This window comes from Acinonyx jubatus, chromosome C1, assembly GCF_027475565.1.
Source record: "Acinonyx jubatus isolate Ajub_Pintada_27869175 chromosome C1, VMU_Ajub_asm_v1.0, whole genome shotgun sequence".
Lineage (NCBI taxonomy): Eukaryota > Metazoa > Chordata > Mammalia > Carnivora > Felidae > Acinonyx > Acinonyx jubatus.
Window position 1 is genome coordinate 16,858,925 of NC_069381.1, and position 15,215 is coordinate 16,874,139.

Here is a 15,215-nt window from a genome sequence, read left to right on the forward strand (position 1 = left end):
TAAAGACATTTGTTTCCAGATAGTATACCAGTATTCCCCTCAAGCATGGCCTAAGTCAGTTTGTTCCTATATAGCTAGAGTAGTAAGGAGGATTCTTCAAGCACTGTCAAATTTGGGAGAAAATTCTTTGCAGCTTTGAGTCCTGTTTGCCTTGAGTTAATCAAACATAAGAAGACATGTTAATGTTTCTGTATCTTGCTGTTCCCAGTAGTCTAGCTCAAAGTAGAAATGGACACTTTTTAAACAGTAGATTGGCTTTTGGCTTATGGGACAGGCACTAAGAGCTTCTAGTTCCATTAATTTTGCTTATAATTGCAAATATGTTTCTTGACTTTAGAAACTGAGGATTAAGTAGGTCAGTTACTTCATTCTCTCATTTTGCAGGGGAGGAATCTAAAGCTGAGACATGGTGTTTGCATAGGGTCATTGTAGTCAATACATTGTAGAACCCAAGATACATTGCCTCGTGTTCCAGATCAAATTTCCTTACAGGCATACCTTGTTCTGTTGCACTTTGCTTTACTACACTTACAGATATTGCCCCCCCCCCCCACCTTTTTAACACAAATTGAAGGTTTGTGGCAACCTTGCATAGAGCAAGGGTATTGGCACCATTTTTCCAGCAGCATTTGCTAACTTTGTGTCTCTGTGTCAGGTTTTGGTAATTCTCACAGTATTTCAGAGTTTCTGATTATTATTTGTTGTAGTAATCTGTGAACAGTGATTATAGCTTACTGAGAGCTTAGATGATGGTTAACATTTTTTTTTTAGCAATAAAGTATTTTTTAACTAATGTGTGTACATTGTTTTGTAGACATAGTGCTGTTGCACACTTAGACTACAGTACTGTATAAAAAAACTTTTATATGCACTGGGAAACCAAAAAATTCATTTGACTCAGTTTATTGTGGTGGTCTGGAACTGAACGCAGTATCTCTGAGGCATGCTTGTACTTCAGAGAAGATGGGGGCTGGAATAAGTGTGTGCAACCCCAGCTGCGTATGTGCATCAGCTGAGTCTCCTTCTCCAAGAGCTTTCTTTTAATAGTTAATACTAAAGAGGCATCAAAGCCGCCTTAGAGTGGACATTCACTCAGCCATTGATTTTCTTTAGTAAACTGTCGAATGAAATGGGATTGTCTTCATTCTTTGTGGACAGCCTCAGTGCGAAAGAAGGTGATTTGATGGTTCTGTTAGTACATAGAAATTAATTTTCATCTTACACAAAGTCAGCAGTTAACTCAGAGTGACAAATATCATTTGTAATACGGTCTTAACACATCCACCATACCTAGTCATTTTGCTGCTGTGCGAGAAAAATCACATAGCAAGTGGTTTTTGCTCTGTTAACTTGTTGTTTCAATCACAATCATAAGAATCCCTGAAAGAGTTCACTTCTTTATTCTCTGTGGTTGTGCACTGGCAGCTAGGCTGTTGAGCTTCTGTGTTTGTTTTTGATAGAAGCTTTTTTTATGGCTCCAGATGACTAGAACAAGGGCTTTCTTATTTGGTTCTAACATAGGATATCGCAATGAATAGAAGTGTCTTCTGAGCCTATAAAAACAGAGCCAGTACAACAGCTGCCCTCAGATTGACTGATGATGGAGTTAAACTCTGAACTATGTTGTAACTGGATATGGAGATAGTTGGGAAACAGGGTAATTCATATTTCAGAAATATTTTGGGAGTCACCAGTGAGGATACTGGAAACATGGATTGGTGGGGAGATGGGAGAAATATAACTGTAAATGTTTTCCGTATCTCCTATACACCAACTAGTAACTCAGGGGCTTTAAAATCGACTTCTGTTTTGGCTTTTTTGAGTAATGAAAAGGTACCTTAATCAAATTCCTTCGGTGTGTAGCATTATGTATTCATTATAAGATCTCTGGTCTCCATGGTGGGGAGGGAGTTGTTTCTTTTGTTTTTCTTTTTTTTTTTTTTTTTAAACAAAGTGAGGCCCAAAGACTCAGTTACTTGGAGAAACAGATCTTGATTTTCTCCTTGGGAGTGGCTCAACTGTTATGAGGAAGAAAAATATACTTGACAGGTAACAAGTACTGGGTCTTTTCTAAGGGCCATTAATTGGGTATATACTCAGTACCTACCACAGTTTACCAAGTTTTTGCCTATATTCACATACAGTGATGCTTATTAGGTTAGTCACACTTGTGACACAACTACTGCCCTTTTCAGTCTTCCTATTCCTTTGTGGAAATAGTTTTAGTATTTTAATAGTAGTTTCTCTTTTATATTTTATAAATCAAAAAATCTCATGCCTGCCTTTAATGTTCCTAAAGTTGTAAAATAGTTACTTTCCTTTCAAATATAGTTATAATACTGACTTTGCTTTTCCAAACTTTGTTATTCATTTAATAAATTTATGGAGCACCTCTATTACTCATTTAATAAATTTATGGAGCATCTCCACTATGTGCTAGAAACTACTAGAGTGAACTCCTTAGACATGTGTGTGCCTTCACACAGCTTAGTTATTGGTTTATGGAAGTCTATGACATCTCCTAAAGATTTCTTATGAGGTAACAAATTGGGAGGAGGCAACCATCTCCATTTCTAGAATCACAATGAATCTTATTTGGATTAGGGACACACCTGTTGTTCTTATTCTCCCTTTAGGGATTATATAATGCTATGTCTCCTTTCTTTTAGCTATTTGGGAATTTAAATTAAAGACTCTTCCGATGTAAATTTTTCTTCCAGGTTTTACCAAAGGTACTAATCTTAATCTTTCGTTTGATCATCATTTTAGAAGTGCATGGAAGTGGTATCAGCAGAGATTTACCAAAGCCTCTGTTGGCCAAATTGGGTCACTATAGCTATTTTTCATTGTATTACTCTTCCTGAGGATTTCTCTGGCTAAATCTCAGAACTTTGGGTGTCTAGAACCTACCTGCCCATAACTCCAGTCTGCCTTGCTGCTAGAGAACTTATGCAGACTGGAAGTCAGAGAAATGGACAGTGTTTTGAAGACCTACTAAAGACCTCATGATGACAGTGCAACTAGAGGTAGAACTAAGGAGAGCTGCCTTCCTATGAGATGACTTCTTGCAGGATTAGGGACCTTATCCAGAAAGTCGCTTGGTTCTCCTTAAATTTATTCTACATGGGCTAGATACACAGGCTGCTCTTCCCCCAGCCATGTTCAGGGTTGCTCCATATAATTTCTATAGGATCAAAGCAATCAAGATTGTACCCATTCAGAGCCGTGAGACTCACCAGATTCTTGTTTGAAGGAGCTGTTTGGAGCCTTTCATAGAGAAATAAATGGCTCTGAAAAGTCAGAATCAAAATCAGTTTAAGAAAAAATCTGTGTCAAGTGATACCCTTTTTGTTTGATTCTTTGCTAGAAAATGATATCAGAGATCCTTTTCCTTCTTAATTTGTTGTTGATAGGTTCTTAATATGTTGTAATCTAGAAATCCAGCTGCCATCAAACATGGTACTTATTAGCCTTTTGCAATCATTTGCTAGGTTCTTTTCTCAGGATGCAGTATAAGAAGCTAGAATAGAGTGGCCAGGTAAAATTAAAATTGTGACTTTTAAGTTTAAAGATGTTTAAAGATGGCCAGTATTTCAGCTCCTTTCAACAACTGTTCGTGGAACTAACAGTTCAAGGGTTCTCACCAAGGGGAAGATGGTAACCTGAAACAGGTACTTAAGGGCTGCTCAGGTTTGTCAGTTCTTTTCATTGTCAAGTAGAACATACCTGACTAGCTTGATTTTAGAAACAGATTCAAGATTTAAATATATCAAAAATACATTTTGGTTTTTTCCCAGTCAGTGTTGATTTCCTAATGGACAGGTATTTGCTGTTTTCCAAATATTTCTTAAATTTCAAAGTGGAATTTTAAAGTTAATGGGGAAAGACTCCAGGTTTCAGAACTATCCCTGGTCTCTCTGGCAACAGTCTTAAAAGTGCTTAACTAGGTGGAAAACGGATGGGGCCTAAGTGCTGTTTCTCTTATTCTGAAGAGCAGAGTCTCGAATTAGAGCAGTGGACCCCAGTCAGTGGACCAGAGATGCAGTCTGTCATCCTTGCTGTCAGTCAGAGGAGGCAGTAATTTTTTGGTTTGGTGTTTGTTTGTTTGTTTGTTTGTTCGTTCGATTTTGTTGTTCTCGTCACTGTTCTGTGTTTCTCCTTTTCTGTTTTACTGAGTTTTGCTTTATTCCTCACTGCTTTCTGACACCATCTCCCTTTACACCCTCACCACCCCCCACCCCCAATCCCCACCAGCTGCTTTTTTCTTTTGCCCATTTATATGCCTTGACTTTCCCATTTTGGTGTCTATACAGTCTGTTCCTTATTTCTCTGGTGGTTGCAGCTTCTGAGCTAACAGAATGCTTCTGTCATGCTATGTGTTTAAAGCCTTGATTTTACTGCTGTCGTACAAAACTAAACTTGACGTGGCTGTTGGGCTGTTATTTACAGTTTATTTCTCTCTCTGCTGCACTGGTTAAAAGGACACTGTCAAGGTATTTTTTTTTAATAATTTTTCAAATCATTTTCTTCACTGTTTACAATAACCCATTAAAAGCTTGAAACTTTAGATCTTTCCCTTCCAAAGATCCTCTCCATCATACATTCACACTGGTTTGTTGTTGTAGAGTTGCGCCTGTATGTTGGGCTGGTGCCATTTGAGTTTTTGTCATTGAAAGCGCATGTAAAAAGGTTTTTTTGTGGGGGGTGTGGGTGGATTAAAGGCGAAAGTGTTATGAATCAAGTGGGCTGCTCAGCAGACAGAGGGAAGAAACAAAAGGTCAAATTTGGTCCCTCTAACCTTGACAGTGTCCCTTTAAATGTTTCTCTACCACACACCCTGGACCCCAGTTACTGAGCCTGAGCGCTGCGTACTTTTTCAGTATGAACTTCCTTATTGTGACTGTTACCCTAGCTACAAAGATTAAAGCTTGTCTGAAGCAAGCCATCCAGTTGACACTGGAAGAGCTTTAATCTGTACCGTTTGCACACTTGTGTATTGGCACTTTCTGCCCTATTGCAGAGGCATGTGTGATCTGGTCCCTCTTGCTTCTCTAGCATCTTCTTGCTGGGCATTTTTGAAGCCACATGTAGAAATATGACTATTTTGTACTCCAGGAAAAGCAGTCATATACATTGCATCTGTGATCAATTAAGATCTCATAACTGTATAGATCGTATATTAAAAATAGAATTGTTTCCTTTTTTAAAGAAGCACCAAATTTAGAGGTTCTAGAAATGTCTTTGGTAACATCATTGTAGGAATTACACCAAGCAAAATTTCAGCATTGCTTTGAGTTGCTCTGTATATGACCCAGCACATCATTGAGGAAAAGTAACTGATGAGAAAGTAAATGAAATTCCTGATAAGAGGGTTTCTTCCATCAGCTCTGATGCTGTGGAATCAGAACAAGTAGGGATGTCACTAAGAGCTCCTTTCTTTGGCCATGGAGTTGAATGGGTAGGTTAGATATGTTGGATCCACCAAGTCTTAGGTACCACTCTGATATATAAAGGGCACCAAGCATCCAAAGCCTGATTCTCTGCCTTATTTCTTAGCATAAGCTGGAAGATTCTCAGGGATTTATATTTCTTAGGCCAAGGAAGATTCTCTAAATTCATAAAGATTTCCTGATCACTCCCATCTGTGGCCTTTTGGAATTTGATGCTTTGGAATATGACTGATTGGATAAGTAGTTATGGTGTCGTATCTACAATTCCCAAAGAGAGTTATGGTCCTTTTCCCTTTCTTGTTTTGGTTCAGATTGTACTTCCTGCTATATTCTTTTGCCACACCATGGCTCATCTTACAGAGTTACTGTGCGACTCCTCAGTAAAGGGGCAGAGACTAGTGCTTTAAAATTGTTTAATTGGAAAGGCAAACACTAAGGAGTTTCAGATGAGAGAGTCTTACTGTGATGATCTTGTCCACAAGTTACCTCTGATTAAAAGATCACTCCTCCTTGGCCTTAGTGTTTATTAGAACTTTCTTTAATGCTAACCAGTTTTAGGTTGACTGTAAAGTGAAATTCCATATATTAACTTCCACTTCCCAGTTGATGCCCCAGTTTATTCTGGCAAGAGATGCTTGCTTTAGACATGCTTGCCTTAGCTATGCTTTTTCCGTCTTGCTACTACCACGAGTTCAGGAGAATTGCAGATGCATTTTACTTTAGGGTTCTAAGAATTAAGCAGTAGCAGAGGGATTTGTGTCAACTAACTGATGACATCAATAGGCAGGGGCACAGTAAGGATTAGGAACACGGTCTTGCAGCTTGATGATCTGCTTTGCAGTCTCCTCTCTTCTTGCAAAATAATGAGCCAGACCTGGTACCTCAGTCAGTCATAGTCTAAGAGCTTTGGACATTCAATTCTGAACCTAATTGGTGCCATAAAACACTGTTACTCTGCAAAAGAATGAAGGTGCTATTGTGTTCTTATTAATAGCCATGAATTTCACTTTTCTCTTCCCTACTCCCACCTGAAATTCATCTTTGAGGGGAAGGCAATACCTTGGGCTTCTTATTTTTCCATCTTACCCTTGTTCTGGAAGGTCCTCAGGTGTGTTGACATAGTTTTTGTTCTCTGAGACTTCTCCAGTGTGTCGTTTGCATGTCGGCCCAGCTTATCTCAGTGCATGTCAGTTATGTGCTCCACATAACTCCAGTTAGCACCAATTAGCACCAGTGTGAATCCTGTGGCTATTTATAGAGGTGGAGTCCCAGCTCTGATGGCACAATTGGGAGAATAGGAAAATATCAGGGCCAAAACATTTCACATGTCATTTAATGAAATCGACCACTTCATAGAAAAGAAAGTTTGAATCATTGCCCTCAAAGGTTCCCCCTTTGAGGTACATATTTTGACCTTTTAAAAACTATAGAGCATTTGTGTTTTCATGGCTGGTTATGTTTAGTCTTTTTGTAAGGACCAACTCTGCTATATTTCGGATTTTCAGGTTCCTAAAGAGAAAGATGAAATGGTAGAGCAAGAGTTTAACCGGTTACTGGAAGCTACATCTTACCTTAGTCATCAGCTCGACTTCAATGTCCTCAATAATAAGCCTGTGTCCCTTGGGCAGGCATTGGAAGTTGTCATTCAGTAAGTACTTTGATGTTGCTTATTATATAGTGAATTACATTTAGACATTTGCTGTTTATGTTTTTGAGTTTTTCAGCAAGTATTATTTGAGCTAGTTTTCACTTAGTTTCATGTGAATTAAATCCCAAAGTAAGACCTTTTAAAATAATTAAATTATCCTTAAGTCCCCTCTCAATTCTAAACTTCACAGCTTTTATGGTACTGAACTATATTTAACATAACCTAGAAAATAATTTGCCACCAGCTAACTTTCTTGTTCCCAAGTATTAGAAAGTTCAATCTTGATGTCCTTGAATGGTTTTGATGGGCTCCTGTCTTGTGCTGCAAAGCTAGCTGTGTGGCCAAGGCATATATATGTAGTATCTCTTTTAGGTTACAAGAAAAGCATGTCAAAGATGAGCAAATTGAACATTGGAAGAAGATAGTGAAGACTCAGGAGGAGTTGAAAGAACTTCTTAATAAGGTGAAATTTTGTATTTTCTTAAGAGCTAAAGCTGCATCAGCTGGGGGAAGTTGGGGGGGGGGGAGGAGGAGCAAAGCCTTTAGAAATTTAAAAGTTTTTTTTTTCCCCTTAGAAAATCGTGACTAACAAAAGGCACTGTTTTTCTCTGTCAGTCTTTCAGTACAATATTATTGGTAAATTTTTGCCAGGGGAAATAGGTCTTTCCTATGTCAGGTTCCCTTTGGCTGTTCCAAAGGTAGCCCAGTGCCCTCTGCTGGATTCTGTGATAAAAGGGAGATTCGCTGTGCTGGGGTGAAGTTCCCACTGAGGAAGACAACAGGTCAACAGCCAGGACCATAATTTGTTGCCATAATTACTTGGCTTGAGGTGCCAGTATGGGGTTATTCCCCAGTGGTATGGCTGTTGAGGGCTCTTCTTTCCCACCACTTCCCAGAGACCCAGCTCCAGACTCCAAACCATTTGTTTCTCCTGATCCTACCAGCTGCAAACACAACATCAACTTAGGAAGAAACCATGAAGTGGGACAGCCCCTGTGGGGAGCTTTTTAATGCAAAATCTGGGTGCATTTTGTGACCAGACTCTTCCCTCACTCTGTGCCTTGTTTCTTCATTCATCCTGTCAAATGAAGAGGTCTGTGGCACAGCCTCTTCGTGGATTATGGCACGTGTGAAATGAGCAGAGAAGCTAGAGGATGGCCAGCTGGTGGGATAGCTGTGGGGCCCAATACCATCAGAAACTTGAGAAACTGACATTAGGAATGGCTTCGGATGGTCCTGTGTGGTTATTTAGCCTTTTACATAATTTAGAAAACGAGTCGTGACAATTTGTTTCCCAAAACAATAAGTTTAACTTAAATTGGTAGTGTTTTGTTTTTCCGGGAAATATAAATATATATAACATATATATGTTAATTTATGTATATTAATATATATGAGTATATATAATGTATATTATATATATATTAATGGAACACTCCTGGTTCTCCATTTGTTTTGGAAGATAGAGGTGATCTTACTTCTCTGATAATGATGTGATAACTCTGTGTTGAGCCAAACAGGATTTTTTTCCCTGTCCTAAAATATGATGTAGAAGAGGTATTTAAGAATTCTAAGGACCTTGCATCATAACCTGTTTTGGTATAATAGCAGTTTAGGGGAGGAACCAAAGCCTGCGATTTGGAGACGGATTACATCACTATCTGCAATGGTAAATTTGTATTTTTCCCTCTTAGATGGTAAATTTGAAAGAGAAAATTAAAGAACTCCATCAGCAATACAAAGAAGCATCTGAGGTCAAGCCACCCAGAGATATCACTGCAGAGTTCTTAGTGAAAAGTAAACACAGGGATCTGACTGCCCTGTGCAAGGTGTGGTATACGTACATGCCTGAGTGGGTTTACTAGGAATCCTAAAAAAGAGTATAGATCTAGGAAACTTTGGAAAAGGGAGAGCAACTAGCCAATCACAGGTGCCTATGATAGGAAGGACAGGGGTTTGGTAACAGGAGCCAAGGTGACTGAATGGGTTAGTTCGGTTTGGGATCTGCATTTTCTTCAGAATTTCTACTTTGTTTTCATAATCTCACCCTTTAACTTACTTAAATCTCAGTTTAGCTCCTTGTCACAGTTTATCTCTGGCAGTTTAGAGTAATGATAATGGACGTGGACTTCAGTCATTTGATATCAAACTGTCAGATTGAAATCCTTAACTTAGTCTCTCCTAGCCATGGGACCTTAGACTCCTTAATCACCTCATCGGTGATGTGGTTAATACTTCCCAGTTTTAAGGGATCTAAAATGCTTTATCCCAAGAAGATTGTGTGTGCGCGCACACACACACGCACACACACACACACACACACATACATACACACAATGGAATGCTACTCGGCGATGAAAAAGAATGAAATCTTGCCATTTGCAACAACGTGGATGGAGCTGGAAGATATTATGCTAAGTGAAATAAGTCAGAGAAAGACAGATATATGTTTTCACTCATGTGGAATTTGAAAAACCTATCAGAAGATCATGGGGGAAGGAAAGGAAAAAAAATAGTTATGAACAGGGAGGCAAGGAGAGCTGATGGGGTGGGGGTAGGGGGTGGGGAAAATGGGTGATGGGCATTGAGGAGGGCACTTGTTGGGATGAGCACTGGGTGTTGTATATAAGTGATGAATCACAGGAACCTACTCCTGAAGCCAAGAGTACACTGTATACACTATATGTTAGCTAACTTGACAATAAGTTATATAAAAAAATAAAATGCTTTATCCCATGCTAGGGACATGGTGAATGCACAGGAAGTGGTAGTTGCTATTCTTTTCCACTCTTATTTTGTAGCACAGTTGTATGCTATTCCTTTATATCCTCCTCCTGCCTGCCCTCTCCCTGCCCTGATCCAGCCTTAAGCTGAGGCACCCTTACAGATAGGACCTGGACAGGGATGTGGTCCAGGCCTTACACTTTGTGGTATAAATGACCAGGTTGGTCTCTGACCCATCAAGATCAACCCAGTTCTCTTAACTTTATCAGGAATATGATGAATTAGCTGAAACACAAGGAAAGCTAGAAGAAAAACTTCAAGAATTGGAAGCCAATCCCCCAAGGTAAGGAAAACTTGCAGATGTTCAGAGAGATAGCTTCTGCTGTTCTTTCTGTTATATTTAGAAGGAAAATTATAAAGCACTCTGGGCTTTTATTTATGTCCAGTGAATGGATTATAATTTTAATGTGTAAGAGTGTCCTAGATACTTAAATACATTGATTTTTTTAGAAAGAGCCTTTCTAGGGGCACCTGGGTGGCTCAGCCGGTTGAGCGTCCGACTTTGGCTCAGGTCATGATCTCACGGTCTGTGGGTTCAAGCCCCACATCAGGCTCTGTGCTGACAGCTCAGAGCCTGGAGCCTGCTTCCAATTCTGTGTCTCCCTCTCTCTCTGCCCCTCCCCCACTCCCACTTTGTCTCACTCCGTCTCTCAAAAATAAATAAATGTTAAAAAAAGCCTTTCTCCATGAGACCTGACATTTGAATAAAATATATTGTCTTCTTTGAGTGGGGTAGAAGGTAGTACTATCTTAAATTCCCATAATTTTGAGGACTAGGAAAGTATTACACTGTGTTTCCATTGAATTTTTGACAGTGAATACTTGTATGCTGATACTGTAGTCCATGGTACATTTGACCTCCACATATATATCTACTCTCTTCTGTAATTGGGAATGCTACCCATTCTTGTTTAAAAAAAAAAAAAAATCATGCTTTCAAATAAGCTTTTATAATGACAGGTGCCAATATGAAGAAGTCTTTTATTCAGACAAATGAAGCCTGATAGTAATTTGCTTTAGAAAGTGAGCTTGGCACAGTCTAGGCACCAGTAATAAAGGAATTTCTTTATAAGAGGCACAGTACCAGGCTTAGGTTCCCTCACAGATACTAAGATCATCCACATCAGCCCACTGAGAATAGTATTGATGTCCTTTTAATAACCTGTGTTCCTGGTTTCATTTTGCAGTGACGTGTATCTCTCATCCAGAGACAGACAGATACTTGATTGGCATTTTGCAAATCTTGAATTTGCTAATGCCACACCTCTCTCTACACTCTCCCTTAAACATTGGGATCAGGTAAGTTTCATTATCATTTCTTTTGTTGTGTATGTCTTTGAGAGAGCTCGTAGGAGAAACTGTTAATTTGTATGTAGGTGTTTAAACAGCTTTATTAAGAGGTATAATTTGCGTACAGTACAATTTGCCTGTTTTAAGTGAACAGTTTGAAGTTTTGCCAAACCAACATGGTCGTGAACCACCACCACAATCAAGATACAGAGCATGTCCATCATCCTGAAAAGTTCTCTCTTGCCTCTTTGTGGTCAGTTCCCAGCCCTCCCACTCCTGGCCCAAGACAACCCCTGGTTTGCTTTCTGTCACTATGGTTTTGCTTTTTCTAGAATTACATATAAATTGAACCATATGGTATATAATCATACATAATACAGCCTTTGTGTATACTTAGTATTGCCAGTTTTTGAAAATTTAGCCATTCTAATAGGTATATAGTAATATTTCATTGTGGTTTTATTTCACATTTGCTGAATAATAGGTGATGTGAAGCAACTTTTCATGTACTTATTGGCCATTCATATGTCTATTCCTTGGTGAAAAGTCTGTTCAGATCTTTTGCCCATTAAAAAAAAAATCTGGTTGTCTGACCTCTTGTTGAATTGTGTTAAGAGTTCATTATGTTCTAGGGCACCTGGGTAGCTCAGTTGGTTAAGCATCCGACTTTGGCTCAGGTCATGATCTCACAGTTTGTGGGTTTGAGCCCCACGTCGGGCTCTGTGCTGACAGCTCAGAGCCTGGAGCCTGCTTCAGATTCTGTGTCTCCTTCTGTTTCTGCCCCTCCCTCTCCTGCTCGTGCTCTGCCTCTCTCTCTTTCAAAAATAAATAAATGTTGGGGCGCCTGGGTGGTTCAGTCAGTTAAGCATCCCACTTCGGCTCAGGTCATGGTCTCGTGGTTTGTGGGTTCGAGCCCCGCGTCAGGCTCTATGCTGACAGCTCAGAGCCTAGAGCTTGCTTCAGATTCTGTGTCTCCTCCTCTCTCCGCCCCTCCCATGCTCATGCTCTCTCACTGTCAATAAGAAATAAATGTTTAAAAAAAATTTTTTTAATAAATGAGTGTTAAAAAAAATTTTAAGAAGTTCATTATGTTCTTTAGATTGTGGATACAATTCCTTTGTCAGATTTATGTTTTGTAAGTATTTTCTTCCAGTCCATAGCTTCCTTTTTCATTTTCTAAGTAGTACCTTTCAAAAAGCAAAACTTTTTAATTTTATGAAGTCCATATTTCTCAACTCTCTTTTATTTAGCCTATGTGCTTTTTTATCCTGAAAAATTTTTGTTTAAACCTAGATCACCAGTTTTTCTCCTATTTTCTTTCTGAAGTTTTATGAACTTAGCTCTGTGATTCATTTTGGTTTTTTGTTGTTGTTTTCTTTATGATCCATTTTAATTTTTGTGTACAATGGAAAGCGAGGTTAGGGTTCATATTTTTCCATATGGCTATCTAATTCTAGCACCATCCTTTTCTTCGTTTGTCTTGGCATCTTTGTTGACCATGTGTGAGACTGTTTATGGTTACTCCTTCCTGTTCATTTATTTGTCTAACCGCCACTGTCATATGCTCTTAATTACTATTGCTTTATGATACATGTTGAAATTAGTGCAAGTTCTCCAACATTTTTTGTTTTATTTCTTAAAATTATTTTGGCTATTTTAAGTATTCTGTATTTTCATAAAAATTTTAGAATCAGTTTATTGATTTTTATAAAAAATACCTTCTGGGATTTTGATTGGTATAGGGATTTGAACATGGTATGGTATCTCTCTCCATTTTTTAGGTTTTCTTTAATGTTTCTCAGCAATATTTTAACAGTTTTCAGTGTACAGGTTTTACACATCTTTTGTCGATTTCTTTTTTTTTTTTTTTTAAATTTATTTTGAGGGAGAGAGAGAATCCCAAGCAGGCTCCATGCTCAGCACAGAGCCCTGACATGGGGCTCGATCTCACGACAGCAAGATCACAACCTGAGCAGGTATCAAGAGTCAGACGCTCCACTACCTAAGCCACCCAGGTGGCCCTTGTTGAATTATTCTTATGTATTTTAAGTGTGAATTACTCTTGAACTGGTGAGAAGTCACAGGGCTTTTTGGATCCTGAATGGACTAATCTCCAAATCTCAGACTTTGACCAGACCGAAGACTACAGAAGTCAGTATTATATTTTTACTTAGATATTTGTATTTTCATTGTACATTTTCCTAATAAAATTAGTTTGAATTCTTAATCTTTAGGTTATACCCTTGTTATTCTTCAGTATTTGAATTATAGTGAGGATTGGACTTGCTAGTGGTAAAAATCCTACAGAATTCCCAGTTTCTTTTCTTTCATGTAAATACTAAATTAGACCTTTCCTAGTCACTGATTTATCATTTGAAGTGTCAATATGTACCCATTTGTCATCTTATTAAATTTTGAATGTTTTGAACTGACTGGTATGGGGAGCAGATAAATCTGTCACTAAGTTGTGAGTTCTGCCAACCTAGTATTTTTGTCTAATTTGAAAGAATCATGCTATTTTTCCCCCAGAAAGTTCATAAGATTAGAAAATATGACTAGCCTTCAAGAATTTCTCTATATAGAAAAATTTCCAGTAAATTCAAAGAAATAGGATCATTTTGGGAATTCTTCCAGATCAAATGTTGACTTCTTCACTATATGGATCATCTTGGGCCATTCTTTATAATCCCAGATTTTCATCTAGTTTGACCACCTTGAGTTTTGGAAGTCTTCCTCATCTTTCAAACTTGTTAAGTTTATTAAATAAAAACTGATTTTGTTCTCAGGTAAAAGAAAATGTAATTAGGATGGTGAATCTGACATCCTACCAAATCTGTAATGTGTTCAAAAGCCAAACAGACTAATCATCTGAATGTATTGAATCATCTTTCTTCATGAGATCCCACCTCCCTTTGCACAGTCTGGATTGAGGAATGGGGTATAGGACTGTGAGGAGAAAACTCTCTCAGATACGGCCATTAGGGACATTTTGGCATCTTGTCTTGTCTGGGGCAGCTGTAGCTGATGACTGAGTGGTAGTTCTAATTTCTGCCTTAGAATACTGACTTCTCCACCAACTAGTGTTTTTCAGTGTTAATCTTACAGAACTCCGTATATTTGGCATAAATTAAGACAACGTGGGTGTATGTCCTTTTCTCTCCTTTTAGGATGATGACTTTGAGTTTACTGGCAGCCACCTAACAGTGAGGAATGGCTACTCTTGTGTGCCTGTGGCTTTAGCAGAAGGCCTAGACATTAAACTGAATACAGCGGTGCGGCAGGTTCGGTACACAGCTTCAGGTATGTCACTGCTTCGCTGATAAGACAAACCTCTTACTCTGAAACTGATCTTTTGTTGAGTTTGACCTACAGAAAAAATGTTTCCTCATCAAATGTTGCGTAAACTAGGACTCCTGATTTTTAAAAATTTGCATTTACAAAAGGATTGAGCCCTTGTAGAGCCTCTGACATTCTGATCCCATCATTGTGTAAGCCAAAAAACGGAGGCAAGTTTTAGTTTCCAATTTGTATGCGAATTACTTTGGTATTGTAACAATAGCCAGTGAATTTAGGTCTCATTTTGCTGAATGTATTCTTAAATACCAGGATTTTGGCCTCTAGACACAGTGGGCCCCACCCCTTGTATTTCACCGTCTGCGTCTTGATCTTTGGATCCATTCCTGTCCATGTGGGCTAACAGCTCAGGCTGGTTTCTGATTCTAGGAGCAATCTGCTAATAAGATGACTTCAAAGCTGGAATTGCCCTGTGATTCCCATGGCAGCTCAATGCTCACTGTTGCTGGTTTCAGGGAACATTTAATGTTGAGTACAGAGAACCCGCTGTCCACCCACCTTTGGAATTAATAGTCTAGAACTCTTGATGATAGCTAGTGACCCCACTCCCCTCTCCCAGGGCCCTCATGACAAGTGGAGATGTGGCCATCAACCTTGCTTGCCCTTCATGGCCCGTTTTCTAGAACGGCAGAGTTTACCACAGATTTTGTTTTGTTTTGTTTTGTTTTGTTTTGTTTTTAAACAACCAC

At 38.8% G+C, this 15,215-nt stretch overlaps 1 protein-coding gene across 4 annotated transcripts in view; it reads left to right on the forward strand.

Moving 5' to 3' along the window:
* The window catches only part of KDM1A (lysine demethylase 1A), a 61,985-nt gene that overhangs the window by 41,333 nt on the left and 5,437 nt on the right, over positions 1-15,215 (forward strand). For 3 of the 4 annotated variants that reach the window (XM_053208748.1, XM_027060121.2, XM_027060123.2), the window contains 6 exons: positions 6,956-7,098; positions 7,471-7,561; positions 8,793-8,927; positions 10,092-10,165; positions 11,070-11,181; positions 14,340-14,472. In XM_053208748.1, the coding sequence (XP_053064723.1) occupies positions 6,956-7,098; positions 7,471-7,561; positions 8,793-8,927; positions 10,092-10,165; positions 11,070-11,181; positions 14,340-14,472 (688 nt within the window). The remainder of the gene's footprint in view (positions 1-6,955; positions 7,099-7,470; positions 7,562-8,792; positions 8,928-10,091; positions 10,166-11,069; positions 11,182-14,339; positions 14,473-15,215) is intronic. The other variant, XM_053208742.1, reaches the window with a different exon arrangement.